At 40.7% G+C, this 16,865-nt stretch overlaps 1 protein-coding gene across 1 annotated transcript; it reads right to left on the reverse strand.

The window, feature by feature from the left end:
* Positions 1 to 12,846: 12,846 nt before the first annotated feature.
* Positions 12,847 to 13,311, reverse strand: LOC147453572 (uncharacterized). The gene has a single exon (XM_086517165.1). It carries the CDS (start codon positions 13,309 to 13,311, stop codon positions 13,078 to 13,080), a length of 234 nt encoding a protein of 77 aa, XP_086373291.1. The 3' UTR covers positions 12,847 to 13,077.
* Positions 13,312 to 16,865: the final 3,554 nt, after the last annotated feature.

Consider the following 16,865-nt stretch of genomic DNA (forward strand, 5'->3'; position numbering starts at 1 on the left):
ATTCAATGGTGTACAAACCATGGCAATCCTTGACAGTGGAGCTGGTGTGGCCATTGCAACCAAAGAGGTTTGGAAAAAATGGGGAAAACCTGCCTTGAGATCCATACGAATGACCCTGCAGCTTGCAGACGGACACAAGGAAAAGCCCCTAGGACTACTAGAAAAAGTAATTGTTACTTCTTGTGGCATTGAATATGAACACACTTTTGTTGTTGTTGACTTTGGCAAGAAGAACAACTATGAAATCATTCTGGGAAGACCATTCATGCGACAATTGAAAATGGTCCAAGATTGGGGTTATGACCATATATACCTGAGACATATGGAAACCATAACAAAAATAAACTTGAGGGACCATAGCTACAAGGATGTGACGAGAACACCGGTTGAGGATTTTGATTCCGCCACCGTAGCAGGATCAGAACTTCTAGCTTGGTTAGGTAAGCCTAAAGAACTGTGGATGTGTGGAGCTTCACAATGTGGTAGCTTGAAACGTGAGGAATGTATCCTAGAGCGTGTTATAGAGGATATGGACTATAGACTCTGTGGTCTAAGCGTCTTAGCTATTCTAGGTACTGCTCAAGCTGGAAGAGTTGAGCATATTTACGTTGTGTCGCTCATGCTTGTATAGGTGAGCAAAAGAGTCGAAGTCTACTATACTTAAGTCTGGTGAAGTGAAGGAGAAGGTCCAAAAGACACTCACGTACTGAGCACAGTGAGATACGAGTGGAGAAACGTCTACATCGAAAACCCTTCTTGGAAAGGTGGAAGCTATTGAGACATCTTTTGATGTCACATGTGCTACATTTATTCCTCGAAGCACCCATCATCTCCTTCTTTCACATTGCATGCTTTTGTTGACAAATTTCTCGTATGCATATAGAGTGTCCCATAATTGGCACTTGCATCAGGCACTCTTTCCGTGTTTCACCCAAGCACTCACCTTTCATGAACATGTACTTCACGTTCAACTGCTCAACTCCAATAAGAGCGTATACCAAAGGCATTTTTTTCCCACCGGATTTTTCCCTTTGGTCATCCACGTTTTAGACCCTAATCTAAAGACACATATCACCATCCTCTTGTACATATTCCTTCTACATCAACAATAAGGAAATGGTACTCAAATCAATTGGCAAATGAATTGGAGCACCAATTTCAGATCATAGCATACTTCTCCTCAATGGCGAGTCGAAGAATGGCCTACAATGACAAAGCTGCAGACAACACTAACAACATGATTGCACAGGAACAAAGAAGTCCCCAATGAAGAAGAGCAGACATAAAAGTAATCAGAGGATCTCAAAAGATGAATGGTTATGATGATAGCAGTCCGCTCTAATGGATCATAGTTCTTGTTGTGGTTCGACAAAGTTACAAGCAGTGCAACAGATGAAGCCAAAACAACAGCAAAGACCACATCGCCATCGACAATCAGGTCATGTCGGGGACGACATGAACGAGGAAGGGGGGAATGTTGACCGTTGGGTCAACAACACAACATAACTCAAGTTTCGTACCAAAGTCTTATCTTTTGCGAGTTATGAAATGCTGCGGATTATGGCTATAAATGTCATTTGTAATGAGTAGTTATTCTAGTTTCAGAAGCCAGGGTGCAATGGCACTTCCAGATTGTAAATACAAAGCCATTTGACCCTTTCAACCCCATTTTTGGTTAAACCTAAGGTAGCCTTAGTATATAAGGTACCTAGGTCATTTTGTAAAAGGACTTTTTATCATAATCAAACTTAGCGCTGCCGTCTACTGTGTGTGAGAGAGAAAGAGAGTGAGCATGAGCTTCATCCTCCCGCTACGCCCGGCTCGCTCAACACATTGGAAATCCGACTGCACCATTGTTGTAGGCTCAAGGAGAGCTACGCGACGACGCCAAGCATTCCACGCGAGAAGAAGCGCACATGCCGACGCATCTACGAGCTATTTGTGGCCGTAAGTGTATCAAACGATGTCTGTTTTCTGCGTGCTAGTAGTCTATAGAATCATGGCGACATAAGCTACGCATAGGTACTCATAAATTTCAGTTTCGAGCACTTTCAAAATTCTGTTCTGTCATCCTATGCGTTTTCTGTAGATGGGTTTAGAGTGAGGGTTTTGAGTGTAGAAGCTTAGGGACATGTGTATCCTAGTGAGGGGATGGTGTTCCTTAAGTTTCTTACGAATCTGGCATGATTAGGCGGGTTACCTTTAGTATGTGTGTATGTGGCTAGGTGGTGTAGTTGAGAGCAGTGAGGTTCTTGATTGTGGTTTAGTTGGCCTTCCAGAGTGTTGTATGTGTAGGACGGTCTCAGCCTGACAAGCTTGAGAGATTTCCTCCGTGTGCCTATCGCGTCATATGTGTCCTCGATTGACATTATGTTGATCTAGGTAGTGTTTGCATGCACTTCATGGGTGTGTGAGTCGCTTCCCGTCCAACAGTCTCAAAACTTGTCTACATATTTGTGAATAGATTTGTAGGGAGAGAGCTGAATTCAAGCTTCGCCATTTGCTGAGTACTTTGTCTTTGGCATCGGTAGCCAAAAACTGCTTCATGATGGAAGCTCTTAAAGCTTTCCATGTTCGTGGGGCTTCACTGTTTTCCCGTAAGCTAGACCGCCATTGTCTGGCGGACTTTTGAAAATGCATAGCTACATGGTGTAGCTTAGAGGACTCCATGAATCCCTCATCTCCAAACGCCGCATCGAATTGTTGGATGAAGGCCAAGACTTTGTCCGTAGCACCAAAGGTGCCATCATAGGTAAGGAAAGAGATGTTCTTTCCTCCCTCTTTGAACTTCTTGAGCGTGGACGACCTCTTCCATGTGGCATAGGATTTCCTAGGGCCTCTTTTTTTTTGTGGTTCAAAAGTTGCACCATCACTTTCTTCAGAGGAGGAATAATTTGAGAAGGATGGATAAGGGGGTGACCTCTTTCTCGCCTTTTTCTTCCCTTGGTCTTCCTTGTCTGCACCATCACTTTCTTCATAAGAGGAAGAGGATGAAGAAGATGGAGAAGAGGGTGACCTCTTTCTTGTCTTTGTCTTCTCTTGTTTTTTGTCAACCCTCTTTGAATTATTTTGTCGAGAAGTGTGCGATGTTCTTCTCCATTTAGGAGGTGTTGGAGAGCGTTTTGCCCGTCGTCTTCGTGGAGCCATCTCTGCCGAGGTGGCAAGAGACTCACTTCTTTCTTGCTCTTTTGGTGGGGGCTCTTGAGTCTTCCTTTGGGAAGGAGATGCGTCATCAAGTAGTAGATTTTTGAGCCCTTCGTACGGATCCTCTTCTTCTTCCTGGATCGGACAGAGGCCTCTTTTGGAAGTCTCACAAGGAGGCTTCCTAGGTACTCTCTCTTCTTGGTGGGGAGTTTGGAGAATCCCATCAGCACGTAGATGCCGTTGCACTTCACTTTGGAGGGATGGATTTCCCATGGCTTGTTGAAGCCTAGAAACAAGGTAGTTAACAAGCATAGGGGCATCATCAGTAACCTACTCATTAGCAAAACCAAATCTATCAACATTAATTTCACTCTCTTTACATTGTCAGCCATTCTAACAAATTTTAGGTGTAAACTTTTTCAGGTGTACTTTGGCACTTCAAGCCTTAGTTGCTACTCCTCTTTACCCCTTTAGAAAAGCACTCAAGCTCCTGTACCTGTGGCTTGAATATCATTAATTTGCAAGGACTAGAAGAGAGGGTCTTTCAACACCAAAACAGTGCCAGCTCCTGTCAAGCTTCTAATAGCTCAATAGTGGTAAGCCGTAGGCAAGCCCCATAGGACTCCACTATTAAGACCATAGCTCTCGATGGTGATGCCCCGTTATCTGCACGAAGCAGACGCACTGCAAGGCTGATAAATCCCTATTCTACCCACTCAATTGCAATTGGTAATACCAACCGTCTATAATTAGCTTGAGGACCTCCCTTCTTGAGCAAGAAAAGAGAAACCTTGTGCTCTGATACCAATGTAACATTTAATGGCCTAGTAACTTGTGTGTAGCGGAAAATAGCATAAACATAGTGAGCATTTTATTAGAATAGATTCCTAATGAGCATAGCAAGAGTGCTTGGATGGAGAGAGAGCAACAAAAAGCATAACACCTAGTTAGATAGGCAATTACAATACTTCAAAAGAGAGAGAAATTAAACTATTGACAACAGTTGAGGACCGGATTTACATGGAGCCGATCCTTCCTCCAAAAGGCTTTGTATTAGAGTTTTCCCCCATCAAGGGAGACATTTCACAATACAATACTTTGTGTTCCTTCAATAACTTGCTGGTGCAATGAAGATGGAAGCGTCAAGCACCATGCACACACTTATAAAACACAACATCAATTTCCTCACGGTTTCAGACCCAAGACCTCACACACCTTCAAAGATAGTGAGAGCTAGCGGGGTATGAGAGTAGATTGAGAGGAAGAAGGAGTATTCTTACGAGAAAGAAGTATATCTCCTCACATAATCACTCATAAAATAGTATCATAGCTTAGTAATTAGCATGGTAGAGGAAATGAGCATGCATTGGAGCTTGGCTCTTGGTTGGATTTGCATCACAAAGCCAAGAGTTTTTGGTGTAGGCCTCCCTTCTCACAAATCTTGGAGTGGATGATGAGATTTTCATTAAAGCTTGAGAAGGAGAGAGAGTCTTATTTGCTTTACACATGAGATTGTGTGAGTGTGTGTGTGATAATGCCTTGCCAAAATCAGCCTCCTCTGTCTCTTGGTCGACCCCTCTTGCATTTCTCATGCTAGCACCCCATTGGATCCTACAAAGCTTAGCCAATGATAATTAAGAAGCATAAGTGATAGCCTTGTGACATGTGTCCGGCTTTTCTCTTTTGTGAGAGATTTAGGTAATTAAATAATGCAGTTAAACTCTCATTGGACCCCTTAGTCTTTTGGCCAATAGGAATCATGCAAGCCATTGGGCTGTTGAATGCTCATTGGACCCCTTGGGAGACTGTCCAATAATCTTCTAGAGAGCTTAATTTCTATTGGTTATTTTATCAAGTGTTTTAACATGAATTAAATTAAATGTACTCTAGCCTAATTCTCATTGGTCCACCTCTATGGCCATCCAATAGGAATTGAATGCATCTTGGGGGCAGCTGGCCTAGGGAGCTGACATGTGTCCCCAAGATAGGGATGTGGGAAGACTTCTAAGTCTTCCCACAAGCATCCAATTTGCCCTAGGTTTTGACCATTGGACCTAACCTTTGAATTTTGGAACCTTAGCATTTTGGAAGTCTTGATGGGTTGAACCTTAGGGTCTTTGAATCCCATTGTTTGCACATTGCTCTTTTGCAAATGGTCCCCCCTTTGGATCCCTACTGTGACCGGTCTGCCAGCTTAACCAATATTCTAGCTTTTTCTCCCCTGGTACTTCCCCATATTAAATGATCAGTTTAATATGAAAAAATCATTTAGGAGAATTAGATATTAGTTATAATGACAGGACATTTAGAAAGCCCTAGGTATAAAGGTCAATAACTTTAATGTGAAACCAGGGCTTATCTTTAGAAGAAAAAAGGAGCTCTAAAAACGTACGCTCAAGCTACGAAGCTGCTCCAACTTGTAATCAACGTTTCTAACAATTGGGTAATCCGTTTTCAATTCCAAAACTTGCATTGTGTTCCTCTTTCCATGCTTTTTCAATGAAGTGTAAGCATTGTCAATTTTGCTGTGGTTTGCAACTATGCGTTTGTGAGCCTTAATTACATATTTGAGTGCTTAAATCACTAATTTTAGACATTTTTACCATAGGAGAGTGTTCCTAGACCATACGGTGACCTTTTTGGACTGATCTATTACAGTATTCAGGACCATTTTCATGATGGATTGTGATTTTGGTACCTTGTTGGACTTGGTAGGATAGTTCCCCTAGGTGTCCTAGATCTCCTCCTAAAGTTTCATTGCATTCTGAGTCCGTTCGAGTTCCGAAATGGCGTGATGACCTAGAGCAGTGAGAAAGGACATAGGCAGATTTTCCTGATCACTGAGTGATTGATTTTCTTGTTGAGTTGTTGTGTTTGCTTGTTAAGGTTCACTTCTTGAGATTGACAACATCAAAGAGTCTATGTGCCCCATCCGAGTCACTTCCGTGAGTATTGACATTATGTTAGTGCGAGATAGCTATGCTACAGACGTCCGTCATGGCGACAATGTTTGCGGGTCGCATGACAGACGTCTGTAGCATAGCTATCAAGCACTAACATAATGTCCATACTCACGGAAGTGACTCGGATGGGGCACGGAGACTCTTTGAGGTTGTAAATCTCAAGAAGTGAACATTAACAAACTAACACACACAACTCAACAAGCAAACCAACACTCAATCATCAAGAAAATCTCTTATGTCATTTCTCGCTGCTCTAGGTCATCACGTCATTTCAGCACTTGAACGGACTTGAAATGGAACGAAACTTTAGGAGGAGGTCTAGGACACCTAGGGGCACTATCCTACCAAGTCTGGTCATAATCCGACAAGGTATCAAAATCACAATCCATCATAGTTAAGGTCCTCAAAACTGCAATAAATCAGTCCAGAAAGGTCGCAAAGGTCGCCCGATGGTCTAGGAACACTCTCCTATTGTAAAAAAGCAACTAAAAAATGTGATTTAAGCACTCAAATTTTCAATTAAGGCTCACAGACGCATAGTCGCAAACCACGGCAAAATTGACAATGCTTACACTTAATTGAAAGAGCATGGAAAGAGAAACACAATGCAAGTTTTGGAATTGAAAACGGATTATCCAATCGTTAGAAAAGTTGATTACAAGTTGGAGCAGCTTCGTAGCTTGAGCGTACGTTTTCAAAGCTCCTTTATTCTTCTAAAGATAAGCCATGCTTTCACATTAAAGTTATTGACCTTTATACCTAGTGCTTTCCAAATGGCCAGTGCTAGTTCACATGGACCTTTACAAATATCATGACAGCATTACAACTTAGGGAATCGAATGCTACTTTGGAATTAGGATTTACACAGAGTATCACTACATTAGCCCAGAAAATCAATAGAGTACAAATGTGGTGTCCAGCTAGGTGGGCGCTCGTTTGATCAGTCCTCGTCTAACACTTCTCTATCTAAAGTGGCTAACTTAATAGCCCCACATTCAACCACAAATGGACAATGTCCTCTTTCCTCGCATTTGGAAATGTATTGTTTCAAGGAATATATCAATACAAGGTCTCTTTGCTTGAAGATTTTGGTCAATCATGAGAGTTAGAAGATTATTTTTGTTTCCTTCTTTGAGCACACATGTGTGCAATGGTTGCAAGCCTTTGCTCATCTAATTTTCAAGGTTTCTAAATGTTCAGACAGTTCATGACCCATCCACTCTAGTTCATTTGCAACTCAAGAGTGTTGGAAGTAGAAATTCCATGGGTAATATTGCATGGAGTCTATGTACTAGCTTAAAAGGTGTAGCATTCATAGATTATTTTTTTTTGAAACTCTATAAGCCCAAAGAGATGAATGAAGATTCATCTCTCAATAAGTGTGTCCACGGCTCACAATCTTTGTAAGCATTGAGCTAAGGATTTTGTTTGTATGCTTTGCTTGGTCATTAGCTTGAGGATGATATGGAGCGAATTTGTTATTGATAACCATAAACTCATTTAGAAAAAATTTATCACCTCACCGATGAGATGATTTTTCCCTTGAAGGTGGGTTCTCTTTTCTCTCATGGCGCAAGATGGAGCAGTCTTACCACTTGAAGAGGGATAGGACAAGGTCCACTGCACGGGCAAGCCATGGGACCAACAAGGCCACCCAGTTGGTGTGCTATCAAGGGAAAATGGACAAACCATGAGACAAATGATTGTTATTACCAAGCAAAGTATGACAAGAACATTCAATACATGCCAATGAGGTTGCAAGGACAACCTACGTATAGGTATCCACCTAGCATAGACCAAAAGCAAAAGCCACCCGTGTCAATGAAGAGACCACGACCTATCCTAGGTCATCAACCACCACGACCAGGAATAATGAAATACAAGTCAATTATATGCATCCTTAAGAACAAGTGCAAGATCAAGCCATAGTACCATTTATGCTAGTTCATCTACCATGTTAGTAGAGGGGGATTGGTATAACTTCCATGGTTGAACCAGTTTATCAAGCACCTCTAGAAGTAGCACCTATATACTTCATTTCCAATCAAGAGACTAGGCCACCCATGCTAAAACCAATGCCTAAATTGAGAATGGGATATTGTCATAATTGTGGATCAGTGAAAAAATGATTGCCCATAACGTGATAAAAATTCCAATCCAATTGAGGCTTATTGCATGCAATGTGGCAGTCCAAAAGGGAGAATTGTCCTATAAACCTAGTAAACAAAGAAAAATGGTTATAAAATAGTCAATGTCTTGCCAGTTACCTCCTCTAATAGTGAACCAACATATCCAATTAAAGTTTTTACGAGGTCACAAGCCAAAAAGCATAAACAAAGTAGTGTGAATGAGACGGAGAGTAGTAAAAGATTCTCTGAGGATTTCAAGATAAGGAGATGTCAACACTATGAACTTAGGAAAGAGAAACAAAGAAGGTAAATTGAGAAAAAAATCTCAAAGGTTGTTTCAAGAAAGAGCAAAGTCAATTTTGATAGAGTTCAAAGAACCCAAAACCAAAACTAGGTGGTTCAATACTTGTGGATAAAACTATAAACCCATCAACATAGTCTTGGAAGCCTTTTACAAAGAATTAAAAGTGGGTCAAATCATAGAAACCGAATGGAATAATTATCCAACCCCTGATAGCAGCAAAATGGGAAGCTTATCAGAATCTAATGAGAATAACACAAAGGATGCTTGAGGCACAAAAATTAAAAGTTGAAATCATTGGAAATCCTACAAAGGATGAAACAAAATCACGACCAACTAAGATGAAAGATACTAAAGAATTGAGGAAGGATTTAGTTGGAAAAGGAGAACATGAAATCATAGTACCCAACACTGAAGATGCGCTAGAGGGAATCCCCTTAGTGGAGGAAGATTGCCATGAAACACGTATGGAAGAAAGTGAGAGAGTTTGACGATGGAAACCTGACCTTGAAATTAGCCCGAATTGAAGAAGTGTGTCTAGACCATCCACTTATGGAGCTGGACGAGACTGAACACTCAAAAATCTATTGTCATACCTAAGTGAAAACAAAGAACAATCTTTGGTGTGCAAGTCACAAAATTAAGTGAAACAAACCGTAGAAGTGGAAAACCATTAGTCAATAATGTCAACACACATCCAGTGTACCATTACAGAGGGAGAACTATTGAAGATCAGACCATGTCTATGGGAAGATCCGCATGACACATTGAAAAAAGTAGGAATCATTGGGTTAACAAAACAAAAGTCAAAGCATGCAACAAGAAGAATCTTGAGATAAACTTCTCAAACATGTTCCAATGAACAGGGTAAGAGATTATTATTGTGAAGGAAATGAACGGAATACAAACACTTTCTGTGGAGTATAACAGAGTCAAAACCTTGGCAGTACTTGACAGTGGGGCTGGCATTGCCATAGTCACCAAAGGAGAATGGGAAGCCTGGCTAGGGGTAGACTAGCAATAAGGCAATCAAGAATGAAACTATAATTGGCAGATGGTCACATTGACCAACCAATGGGAGTATTGAAAAATGTGATAGTCTGCTATTATGGAATGGACTACCAATATACTTTTTCCATTGTAGGTTTTGATATAAAGCAGATTCAATTACTAGGATTGGAGAAATGAATACCTTAATCTCAAACAAGTAGGGCCAATTACAAGGGTGAACTTGAAAGATCATTCTTAGAAGGATATCCTAAAAACACCCATCCAAGAATTTAATTCTAAAACCTCAACTGAAACTAAACTATTATCATGGTTAAACAAAGACGCTCTTATTTGGATGTGTGGAGCTTTAGAAAATGGTATTTTAAAGCGAGAGGATTGTATCTTGGATCGAGATATGAATGATGTAAACTTGCACCTTTCCTTGAACATCTTTTTGATCCATTTGAGTGTATTCAAATATTGGCAACCATGAATGTTTGTGTCAATGAGTCCACACCCGCCTTAATTTGTGATGAAGAGGGCTACAACATTATTCCTATCCAAATGGTAACCATGGTTGATCTTGACGATGAGCAAGTTTTCTTTGACTATTACTATGAGGTTATGAATGAATTGGAAGAGAAAACTCTTACAACAAAAATCCAACGTAAAAAAAGAGCACATAAGAGTGATGCTACTGCTACAAGGAGGATAGAAAAAATACCTTGATTTTTTCAATCAATGTTGTAGACCAAAAGAGAGGTATAGAAAGAAACGCGATACCAAATTGCTTAGAAAAAATTTAGTATTAGAGATCAAAGGAAAAACATATTTTTTGATGATGGTTAATGCTGATGGTTGTATTAAGAACAAGATGACAAGCAGATACCCATCTTATAGAAAGAGAGACTTGAGACAACAGATTGAAACAAAACAAAAAACCCAAAAGACAGACAAACTAGAGAAGAGGGAATCCACCTGACCGAAACGGATAAAAAATTTAAATATCAAGAATTGAAATAGAAAAGGTAAATATCAAGAATTGAAATAGAGCTTGAAAGAGGTATGGACCACCGAAATGGTGTTCAAAAGCGACAAAGGTAGTGAGGCTATGCATGTTCCATCACACTATAGTATAGAAGAATCATAGTATAACAACCCATGAGACATCCTAACGAGCCAAAAAAAAAATATGAAGGACCAAAGAATGCCAAGAAGATTGAAAATTAGCAGAATTTGGGGAGAGGAACCAAAACCTACATATATTGCTACTAACTTGTCTCAAGAAGAAGAAGAATTTCCCATACTTTAAAGAAACATAGGGATGTCTTTGCATGGTCATACAAAGATCTCAAGGGGGTGGATCATGACATTTTTCAGCATACAATACCCATGAGAGATGATGCCAAGCCAAGTAGACAAAGACTCTACACATATAATGAGACCTTTACTAAAAATGTTCAAGAGGAGATTGAAACGCTCAAGGAAGCAGAATTCATCCATGCGATTGAACACACAAATTTGAAATCTTCAATTGTGGTAGTATCTAAGAAAAATAAAAATCTAAGGGTATGTGTCAACCTCAAAAAGGTGATGCATCAACCATTAAAGGCTACTATCCTCTTTGTATCACCGATCACGTCCTAAAAAGAGTGATTGGAAAGGAATCCTACAGGCTTTTAGATGGATTCTTAGGCTATAACCAACTAGCCTTGATATAAAAAATTAGCATAAAGCAGCTTCTGCCACGGAGTGGAAAATATTCACATATGGAATCATGCCTTAAATTGTGTTAGCAAATTCTCCAACAATATTTCAAAGGCTCATGAGCCATGATTTCAAGGAGTATCTACCGGACTTCTTAGAAGTTTACATGGACAACCTATGCATACACTCATCCACCAAACAAGCGGACCACTTTGTGATGGGAATGGGATCGTGCTAGCTAGGGTGGATGTAAGAGAAAAATTGTGCACACAAGTGAGAGTATGTTGACTAGATTATCACTCAAGCGAATTAGGTTCCAAGCTCAATTAACTTGGACTCATAAAAGCGATCTTGAGTATTTTCTAAGCCATCACAAGCTCACCATAAACAAGGGAGATGTAATGCAAAATGGAATTGGTTTATTCATCCCTGAAATGAACTTTAAGTAGCTCTACAGCCTTGCACCACTGCATGTGGGATAGTTCCACATTTTCTCTCCTTGACTCATACTCTAGTACTCTAGTACAAAGCTCACACTTTACAATCCTCCCCTTGAGGTGTGGACTAGGAAGAATACATGAAAGATTCTTTATCCACTAAGGACGACACATGGTATCAACTAAGGATGTCAATACAAGAGGAATCCTCCTCTTAAAATTTGGGCTACAACTTGACGAAGAAAGACAACACTCCAATCCAGGAGCATAGGCAACATAACACTCCAATCCAGGAGCAAAAACAGTGCTCTAATCCAAGAGCAAAATCCTGACCAATGTCCGCTTCACCCTAATCCAAGAGTACCTTGTCTTCTTCAAAGATTTGTCTTCAACTGCTTCATGATCTTTGTCTTTGCATCCTCCCCTCGAACAAGTGTTTCTTTTTCCCTTTTGTTGTGCAGTCAGACTTTATTAAAAAAACAAGTGCAATGCAAAATACTGATGTAAAAGAACTGCTAATGCGGATGCTAATGATGATTTTGTCAGTTTTCCTTCCCCTCCAAGTGAATTTTGAAATTTCCACATGGTGCCTTGGAGCAGTCTTTGTACTTGGAGACTCTCCAAGGCTAGTGTCTGGACTCCGTACACTAGCACAATGACATTATCCTCCTTAACAATAGATGTAGTGACATACATTGCAAAAATTGTGCTTGGCTGCAAAATTTTTAATTTTAATGTGTTCTTTAAAATTTCCCTTCAATGTGAAGTACCTCTTCATGTAAGTGAAGTCACCCTTCACACAGATGATGGAAAAACTTGGTCTTTCTTTGAATTTTTTCTCGATGATTTGGCTTGGGGTTCTGCTTTGAATGGCATTGATGAATCTTGAATGTTGCTCTCTTGTAGCTTGGTGGGAGCATTCCTTAGAGAAGGGCTCAAATCCTAGGGCCCAATCACCCCGTGGGAAGGGAGGCTAATGGCAAGAGGAATGGCCTTTTGATGCTTAGGTGTGCTCCCTCTTTGAAGCCTTGTTGGCTTTGGTCTGCTTATAGTTCAAAATTGAAGCCTTAATGTTGAAGTTCTTCTTTGAAGGTGATCTCTTTGCTTGAAGTTCTTTTGAATGCTCGTAAGAAAGCCCTTCTCTTTAGTGCCTTTGCATGGTATGACACTCCCCCTATGGAGGGCTTGATGATATGCCTTGGTAGCCTCGGGCTCTCTGCAGGCGGGAAAACCCCCTGTAGAGGGTGGCTCCGGGCCGTGTGATCGAGGGCTATGCAAGTCGGGCAAAGCGCGGGAGTACTCCCCTTGGTAAGGGGTTGGGAGCTTGGGCTTTCAGCAGAATGCGGGAAGAGGGGCCCTGTATGGGCAGACCCAAAATTGATTAAAAAGCAATTGAGCGTGGGGTTTTACCTCCGCCACCAGTCGAGGTCGATCACGACAGGGGGGTCGATCGGAGGAGGAGCAGGTTTGTAAGGCAGGACGTCAGGCCGCCGATGGAGTTCGTCAGTCGGCGAGGTTTTACCTCCCTCACCAGTCAGGGCCGGTCCACGGACAGGGAGCGGGTCAATCAGAGGAGGAGCAGGTTCGTAAGGCAGGACGTCAGGCAGCCGATGGAGTTCGTCAGGTGTAATCTGTTGCATCTGTTCGCGAACCCGCCTAGGCAGATTTCAATTTAGTCTAGAGGGATTGCCTATGTCCTCCCAATGGGCGTCCAATTTGGGTTGCTTTTTTTTTTGTGGCCCCTCAAAAGGGGTTGCCTCTCATTAATAGGGAATTCTTCACGCGGTTTTGACAAGCTGAGAATACATGCACCCCTTCACATATAAGTGCAACACACACCTAATAATAGCAACAAGATTAGAGACCACTAATGTAGCTCTAAGCAAAGAGTTTAGAGGCTCGATATGAGGCTGCAAGCACAAAGATTTTGAGAGCTTATTGGAGGGGTCAAATGAAATGCAATTGAAGCATGCAAGAGCTCTATGGAAAGTTTGTGTGAATTACTTTGCGCACACACAAATTGCACAGGGCAATGATGCTTGCAATGAGAGAAATTATGGAAAGAGCTCTATGGAAAGTTTGTGTGAATTACTTTGCGCACACACAAATTGCACACGGCAATGATGCTTGCAATGAGAGAAATTATGTCGTAAAGAAAGCTAAAAAATGAACACAAAAGGATGTATACTAATTGAAAAATTGCACACATGACCAATGTTAAATGCAAGTTCCCCTCACCTAATCGCCAAAGGGTAGTGGAGCATGCTCTTGCACAAGTGGTGATTAGGGATTGGGATTATTAAGCTAATGCAAATAGAGATTAGAGAATGTTAATCAAAAAATGCTAATCACTAACACGCAAAAGCATAACAACAATCCTAGCTAGCACACCGTAGCTCTGATACCACGTGATGGGAATGGGATCGTGCTAGCTAGGGTGGATGAAAGAGAAACATCATGCACACAAGTGAGAGTGTGTTGGCTAGATTATCACTCAAGCAAATTAGGTTTCAAGATCAATCAACTTGGACTCATAAACACGATCTTGAGTATTTGCTAAGCCATCACAAGCTCACCATAAACAAGGGAGATGTAATGCAAAATGGAATTGGTTTATTCATTCATGAAATGAGCTTTAAGTAGTTGTACAACCTTGCACCACTGCATGTGGGATAATTCCACCTTTTCTTTCCTTGACTCATACTCTAGTACAAAGCTCACACCTTACACTCTGAGCATCTCAAGAAAGTCTTTGAGAAATGCCACCTATATAGGGTTTGTTTAAATCCCAAAAAATGTGTATTCATGGTTAAGTATGGAGAAAGTGGAGGTCATTGCAGAAATGCCTAGACCTACCAGTGTTAAAGAAGTTCGAAATTTCATGGAACATTGTGGATAACATCGGAGATTTATATGAATATATGTTGTAATTGCCAAACCCATGTATGGTTTGATCACTCAATTTATCTGGATGGAAAAATGCAGATCTGTGTGATATATTCTCACATGTACCTAAAGATCTAGCAAAAAGCTAAACCCCAAATCACAGAAAGATCTAGCCACTAAGGACATGGAACTTATCCAAATAGACATGAAGACGGAATTTCTTCACAAGGAACTGGAAGAGGATGTTTATAGGAAGCAACCAGAGGGTTTTGAAGTTAAACCTACCAAACCTAGTAGGACAGGAGTGGTGTGTAGACTATCAAAGGCATTGTATAGCCTTAAGCAAGTATGAAGGCAATGGTACCAAAAATTCCACAAGTACATGCAATCCCAAGGTTATGTAAGGAGCCAAGAAGACCATTGTGTGTATACCCAGAAGCTAAGCGGTGGTTCTCTAATCATCTTAAAACTTTATGTCGATGATATGCTCATTGGCGAAAAGTCTTAAGGACAAGATGGCCATCTTTAAGAAATCACTTAGCATGCAATTTGCTATAAAGGATTTGGGAGACGCAAATCACTTTCTTGGTATGTGTATCAAGAGAGACAGAAAGCATAGAATACTAAAGTTATCTCATGCGACGTATATCCACAATATCTTGCAAAGTTTTAGTATGGAGGGGAGGAAGCCTTCATTGAGTACCCCAATGGAGGCATATGCAAACCTTAGCAAGGATGATACTCCCAAATCTTGTTGAGAAAGCATAAATGGCAAAGGTGCCAGTACACTATGGTAGCCACTACACCAAACATTGTGTTTGCAGTGGAAGTGGTTAGCACATTTATGGTAAATCCCTAGTAGAAAGTAAAAATCAGTGAAGCACATTTTGAGGTACCTGAACGATACAGCAAGCAAGTGCTTATGCCTTGCGAATAGCAATGCATCCATAGTTGGTTACACCAATGCAGATTATGTAGGATTGTGTAGATAGTCAAAAATCCACATCTGGCTATGTCACTGGAGTAGTAGCTTCATGTAGGTCGTCTCTGGGATTTCGCTTCATCTTCCACCACAAACGCAGAGTATGTTGCAGTTTCTAGTGCTAGCACAGAAGTTGTATGGTTAGCTCGTCTAGCAGGGTATCTTTGCATTCATAAGACTCCAATATATCATTGTGATAGTTAGAGTGCTATAGCATTAGCTAAGAACCCCGTGTTTCACTCAAATTCAAAATACATAGAGGCAACGTATATGTGATACAAGATAAAATGGATTGAGCTAATCAAGGTTCATATGCATAATAACCCTGTTGATGCTCTGACGAAGAGCTTAGCCTCAAAGCAAGTTGCACATTGCATTGAAATTATTAGTGTAGGGTGATGCCATAGGCATGCTTTACAAAGGTTTGTACATATATAGGCCACTTTGGCCACGTTGGCCTCCAAGTGGGAACTAGCCCTAACATCCACTAACCCATCATTAACATAATTCAATTATTGATTTAATAGAATAATGAGTGGATGAGTTATTTTTATCATCATGTGCTCCACCACATATTGTGTATCTTCTCCTTCCCGCACTCACAAATAGGTCAATGGGAACCACAACCTTTAGGTACCACTAAAGTTCTAAGAAAAATTGGATTCTTGCAAAATAGTTGTTAAGAGAAAACTTTGCCTTCAATCCCTACTAACTCATATTTTGAAGGGAATGGTGGTCATCAACCCCACCCCATGAACTAAATTGGGAAATGTACGCATGGATATTTGGTGAGAGCAAATTTGCTTATCCAAGCTAGCATGTGCAACAAATTTGATGGTATAGGTGATACATTCGATCATGTTGCCTATTTCCAACAACTAGTCTATGTTGAAAGAGTGAATGACACACATAATGATGCAATGTTTTGGCCTCATTGTAGAAGGATGAGCATTGGCTTGAGCCTAATTTGATGTATGACTTTGGAAACTTAATCAAATGCTTTATAGAATCCCACACCAAGACAGGGTTAACAATAACATCGTTACACAAATCTTGCACTTCAAGAAGAGAAAGGGTTGAGGGCTAGTTTTGCACACTAAAAGCAATACATAACTATATGTATGACCAATGACATGCCACCCCACCAGCACAAGAGATAGTAAGATACCCACGAGCTACAGTTATCATGTGTTCAAATGTCTTTGCCCACAATGGCTAAAAGATTTCCCAGTAGACTATGACCAAGGGTGGGAGAGGAAGAAAGCTAAAATTGGAAAGAAGCACAAAGACTTGCCAACAACGGATGTGTTCACAAGGAGCAGTGTT

The sequence above is a fragment of the Adiantum capillus-veneris genome, chromosome 7 (assembly GCF_014529385.1).
Source record: "Adiantum capillus-veneris isolate H3 chromosome 7, ASM1452938v2, whole genome shotgun sequence".
NCBI classification, from domain to species: domain Eukaryota; kingdom Viridiplantae; phylum Streptophyta; class Polypodiopsida; order Polypodiales; family Pteridaceae; genus Adiantum; species Adiantum capillus-veneris.

Excerpts from the sequence above, each read along its gene's own strand:
- LOC147453572 (XM_086517165.1), bottom strand. The coding sequence starts at position 13,311 with ATGCAACAGATTACACCTGACGAACTCCATCGGCTGCCTGACGTCCTG.